The following is a 5511-nucleotide window of genomic DNA, read 5'->3' as shown; positions in this document are numbered from 1 at the left end:
GGCCCAGCACAAAAGCATGCAGATGCTGCAGGAGGGCTGCTGCTGCTTCTCCTTTTCTTTGCCCCTCCCCTCTATGCAGATGCTGGAGCAGAGTCCAACAGGTGCAGATCCATGGCTGGGGCGTATAGTGGTGCAGTTGTACACAGCTCTGATTGCTGGTCCACCCAAAGCTTAAAATCGGCAGCAGCAGTGACATTTCTAGTCAGGCAGTGCTGATGGAGGCAACTAATTTCATGGCTCATAATCTACCTGATTCCTGCTAAATGCTCTGTTCCACAGGTGTTAACAAGGTGCTTTATTTTAATAGTCTCAGTGTTCCACTGACCAAGCTATCCTTTTTCAGGGATTTTGCTGTCTGTTGTCTACTCCTATTCTCTCTCTCTCTCTCTCCCCCTTCTATTTCATAGCCCTGCAAAATGTTTTCTGCTCTTTTCAAAATCCTACATCTGCTCGTGGAGTCGAGTCTTCAGGAGCAGTTTACAGTTTCAGCCAAGAGCTCCTTTCACAGCTGCTGTGAAAGGATTAAAACTCTGGCTTTTGCTAAAACAGGAAAGGGAGAGAGAGTGAGTTTGAGATTAGGTTCTCTCTCCCTGCTGTGTTGACATAACTCTGGACAGCTTTTTTCTTCATTCTGCCGTTGCCAAAACAATATGCATTGCTGTTCAGGGTGAGCTATATCATACAGGGTAGCGTGGAAGAAAGTACAGAGATATCTATGATGAGAGTGAACAATGGGGAGCAGGACAATCCAAGAAGCAGGGAAAGGCAGAGATGTGAAGGACCTTGGATATGAAGGTAAAGTGCTTGAGCCTGGTGGGGTGAAAAGGAGGGCCAGTTTGAGGATCTGAAGAAGGCATTGACATGGCCAGAGGGGTGGACAAGCAAAATCTTCTGTCTGGCCCAGAAGTGGGTGTTGCAGGCATGGTTGCAGTACAGGAGGTTGTTGTACTTAAGACAAGAACCCATTTGAGCACCGTGCTTGTCTGAAGAGGATGGCTGATACTGAGTATTCAGGGGCTTTCCCCAACCGGTCTTCTGTGACGTGATCCTCAGGGAGGAGAGTGCACGTTGATGCCGAGAGCTCTCCCTGAGACAGGATTCACTCGGAGCATCCTCAGCCTTGTTGTGCACTGAGCACACTTTGACCCTCCCCTGTTTTGAGGGTAACTTAAAACTCCTTAGAGCAGCCCTTAGTGCTAGTGCAGCCTGTGGATGCTCCATGCTTACCCACTGCAGGCTCAATTGAGTCCTATCAGTCTGTAATATTAACAGAAGCAGCCACCACCTACCTCATTTTAGGTGAATTGGGAAATGCCCTAGCTCAGCCGACCCTTGTGCTGTGGGCTCTGCCAGGGGATAATCACCAGTGGATAGAGGGGTTGTGATCAATATTGAATATCACACAGAACAGCTTAAAGATCTATGCAAAATACACTGTATATTGTGTTTTGAGAGACAGTGTCCAGTAATTCATGCAAAAAAAAAAAAAAAAGACTCTTTCTTTTCTCTCCCACCCCAAGGTTATTTGTAATGTTCTCTTAGAAAGCAGGAAAGATGTGCCTGCAGCCAAGGACAGCCAGAGCTTCACAGCAGAGTGCTGCTCTCTCCAGCATAGCTGGACACAACAGCAGTAGCACAGCACTGAGCTTGTAGAACAGCACTCTTCTGCAGGGAAAGCAAAAAGGCAGCATAAAACCCACTTTTTAGTGAGTGCCATATATGAAGCGGCTGCCTTCTCAATAGTTATTCTACAGGGCAGAAGAGGGATTTTCTTTTTGCATACACAATCCTTTGGGTCTATCAGAGCAGCTTTCAGATTCTAATAATTTGGAAACAGGCCCATTCTGGAGACCCAAGCTCTGGAGCAATGTGTTTAAATAGAACTACTCAAGCGATACCATTTCCTATGACTGGATCTCATCCCACTTTCGTGCAATATTGGCTATGAGTTGTGTGTCACACATGGCAAATCTGGCCTCTTAATTTCCCCAACCTGGGGGATTTCGTGTTGTACAGAGCTCTGAGAGGTATTTTGTGCTTCTACTCAAGCTGCCTCCCTGCTTTTCTTCTACTCAAGCTGCCCTGCTTTCTTTACCAGCTATGCCTGGTAACCCAGGTTGTTGAAAACCCTTGACTCCAGTGAGCAGTGTGTTCAGGAAATATCATTTCATATCTCACTTGCTCCGAAAGGGCAGTGTGCACCCACTGCAGGGAATGGCTCAAAAAGGCAGGTCACAAAGAGCTCACTTCTTTGCGATAAAATTGGTGAAATCCCCAGGGCATGTGTGTGGTCTCCACTATCATTGGCAAGGGCAGCTAGTGAGGTGCCAGACTTGGTGGAGTCAAAACCTCCCACGTTCCTGGGGTTACTGAAAAAACAAGAAGAGCTCATAAGGGGAAGCAACAATGTCCCCTAGGGCTGAAAGCTCCTTATTGCACAGCCTTTTGGTGTCCAAGGCTCAAGCTGGAAGCTCTTGAGGAAGACGAAGTTTCCAGTGTAAACGCATACAAGAACAACGAGCCTTTTTGTGAGAGTTCAAGGCCACTCTGTGGTGGTTCTCTCATGCCTTGTCCTCACAAGCTGACAGGGAGTTGTAGGCTGGTGTTGGGAAGTGCTGGCCTAGTGATCCCTTCCCTTCCTGCTGCTCCAGCTCTCTCCCTTGAAGAATGTCCTGCATTTTTCCTATGCTTGTGCTAACTGCAAGGATCATGGCAGGAGAAAGGCAGAGGTTGCCAGCAGCAGAAGAAGCAACATCAGCGAGGCTGAGATCTCAGCAGCTCCACCGCAGTCCTGGGCATTCTCCTGAGAATGAACGGGAAGGAGGTAAGACAGGTCAGCAAATCAATTTCTGAGGTCATGAGAGGACAAAAAAAAAGATTTGACGGTGATCTGGGAAGCAATGATGGGGCCAAGGAGGAGGCCAGCAGAAATAAGGGTCACCCTCACTGCAGTGAGAGAGGATGCAAGACTGTCTCTCAGAGCAAAGAGGCAGGGACTGGCAAACAGAACAAGTCTGGTGCATTCAAGCTGGAGACAGCTCCTCCCAGACCTCAGCAGATGTTCAAGCTACTTGTGAGGTAGAAGGCTGGTAAACCACATGTCTTGTAAATTCTGTCATTAGGCGCTCTCAAGCCCACATGTCAGCAGCAGGAATCTCTTCCCCAGCCTCAGAGTTTATTACGATCCTCGGGGGATATCGTAATCCCTGGGCTAAAGCCTGCACTGATGTGCACCCTTGGCAGACCCATTAAGGGCCCTTAGTATGTAGCTGGACCCACACATCAGCTCATCTGTGCAAGGACTGTGCTCCCTGCCTCAATGTGCAGGAGCTGAAGGCAGTTGAAGTGTGAGCTTCTCGGTTTGCATTACATCCACCTTAATAAATTCATGGCTGGAAACGAGGCCTCTCCCACTTCAGTGCAGGATATCTTTCCCAGCAAGTGTCAGCTGTTTGCTAGTATTCAGTATCCCCTCCATAGAACTGCAAGTGAGCAACATGACTACAAATGCTTAGGTGCTTTGACGATCTAGAAGGGGCCTGCACTGTGAAAACACACACACGTGCACTGTACCTCGGAGTGAAATGCGTGGCAAGTGTCTGGGCGCCGTCTCAGCTTCTGGGTGCGCATCCTGTCACACTTCACTGAAGCATTGTGTGTGCTGCTGTTAAGGTCCATAGCAAAGGGAAGAAGAGACAAAGCTACAGGACCTCTAACATGGCCAGAGCAGCTGAGAACAAGACCCAGGAATTCAGCGTGGGAGGAAGGATAATGGCATGCTTAGAAAGGGCTGACCTCACAGGGGCTAAACTGAAGGAATGGAAGCAAAGGGCTGTGATGGTCTGCCTGAGGCTGGAGAGAGAGAAGCAAAGGCTAAGGAGAAAGTTACAACGCTCAACCGAATTGCTTTGTTTCATGACCAGGCAGGAATGGGCTAAAGAAACGCAAGCTGCCTACCTGTGTGTACAGTGTCAGATGAACCAGACCCACCGTTCTGATTTTTGCACATTCTGTTGTAGACAGAGGAAGGACACTTCTGTGCTTAAGGATCTGGCCAGGGAGCAAGGAGGTGCTTTCCGTTCCTGTCTCTCCACCGTAGGTTCCCTCTATGAGCTTAGGCACATTTTTGTTTCTTGGTTTCCCCAGCTGTAAAGTATAGATAATGTAATTTTTCCCACCTCTCAGGGGCGGTACCGTCATAGTTTCATTGTAGTTTGGGGTCAGAAGGGACCTGAACAGATCATCTAGTCTAACCCCTGCCACTGGCCAGAGCACACGCTGGGATCACATGACCCCAGACAGGTGTTCATCCAACCTTTTTTTGTATTTACCCAAGGTAGGAGCAAGGACCACTTCCCTAGGAAGTTGGTTCCAGATCCTAGCCACCCTAACAGTGAAACAGTGCCTCCTAATCTCTAACGTGAACCTATTTTCCAGCAGCTTCTGGCCATTGTTCCTCGTCACCTCAGGTGCTGCTGTGGGGAATAGGGCCCTTCCTACTTGCTGCTGATCTCCCCTAATGAGTTTGTAGGCAGCCACCAAATCCCCCCTCAGCCTCCGCTTGCTGAGGCTGAACGGGTTCAGGTCCCTCAGTCTCTCCTCATAAGGCCTGCCCTGTTGCCCTTCAACCAAGCAGGTGGCCCTCCTCTGAACCCTCTCAAGGCAGGCCACATCCTTCTTAAAGTGCGGTGCCCAGAACTGGATGCAGTACTCCAATTGTGGCCTGACCAGTGTCGCGTAGAGGGGGAGTATCACCTCTCTGGACTGGCTTGAGATGCATCTTTGGATGCCTGTTAGTGTTTGTAAGCCCCTCTAAGGTCCTCCAGTGGGAGATGCTATATGAAAACCAAACATGGTAGATCTTACTTTGGAAGTGCCCTAATCAGGTTCCCACAGGCTCTTCAATGACCATGAGTGTTTGTAGTTTCTGACCCTGGAATGCCTTACAGTGACATTTCCTAATCACTTGAGTTTGCAAATTGCTGCATTGGCAACCTGCCAGAATGGGTGCTAACCCATGGAGGCCCATCTGCCAAGGGGATCAGACTGGGGGGAAGAGTAAGCAATAGATTCTTTAGAAGGGGTGACAACAGGGAGGAAGGGATTGCATCCTCCTCCAACAAGGTACAGCTCAGCCTTGAGCCCAAGGATATATTTGACTTCTTTTGCTTCCAATAGAACAGGTGGGAAGATACTGCAGTCACAGGCCGCATCCGTAATCAGGAGCAGAAGGTTACTGTTGGCAATCTGCTGCACTACAAACATCCTGCAGTGGCGAGAGAGAGGCAAAAGAAAGAGCACACACATCCCCACCTACCCCATAGCCAGCAGTTAGAAGCTGTGAAAAAGCTGTGGAGACAGAGGATGGAAAGGGCCAGGAACAGTGAGCAAAATGCTAGGGAGGGGGTAAGGGGGAAAGCTGAATGGATATAATCAGTCAGGGGGCCTTGTGTCCTCTGACTCCAAAATGGCTTACGTTTAAACTCCAAAGTAGGAAAGCACGTGCAGGTC

The 5511-nt window shown here is 49.0% G+C and overlaps 1 protein-coding gene across 2 annotated transcripts in view; it reads right to left on the bottom strand.

The window, feature by feature from the left end:
* Positions 1–5511, bottom strand: part of CACNA2D4 (calcium voltage-gated channel auxiliary subunit alpha2delta 4) — a 183236-nt gene continuing 177725 nt past the window's right edge. For both annotated transcript variants that reach the window (XM_019544560.1, XM_019544561.1), the window contains 3 exons: positions 5154–5266; positions 3574–3656; positions 1–2803 (listed from right to left, as the gene is read on the bottom strand). In XM_019544560.1, coding sequence (XP_019400105.1) covers positions 2708–2803; positions 3574–3656; positions 5154–5266 — 292 coding nt within the window. In that variant the 3' untranslated portion in view covers positions 1–2707. The remainder of the gene's footprint in view (positions 2804–3573; positions 3657–5153; positions 5267–5511) is intronic.

Source organism: Crocodylus porosus, unplaced genomic scaffold, assembly GCF_001723895.1.
Source record: "Crocodylus porosus isolate Cpor-Errol unplaced genomic scaffold, CroPor_comp1, whole genome shotgun sequence".
NCBI lineage: Eukaryota > Metazoa > Chordata > Crocodylia > Crocodylidae > Crocodylus > Crocodylus porosus.
The sequence above is the reverse complement of the archived record's forward strand: the minus strand, read 5'-3'. Positions and strand labels throughout refer to the sequence as shown.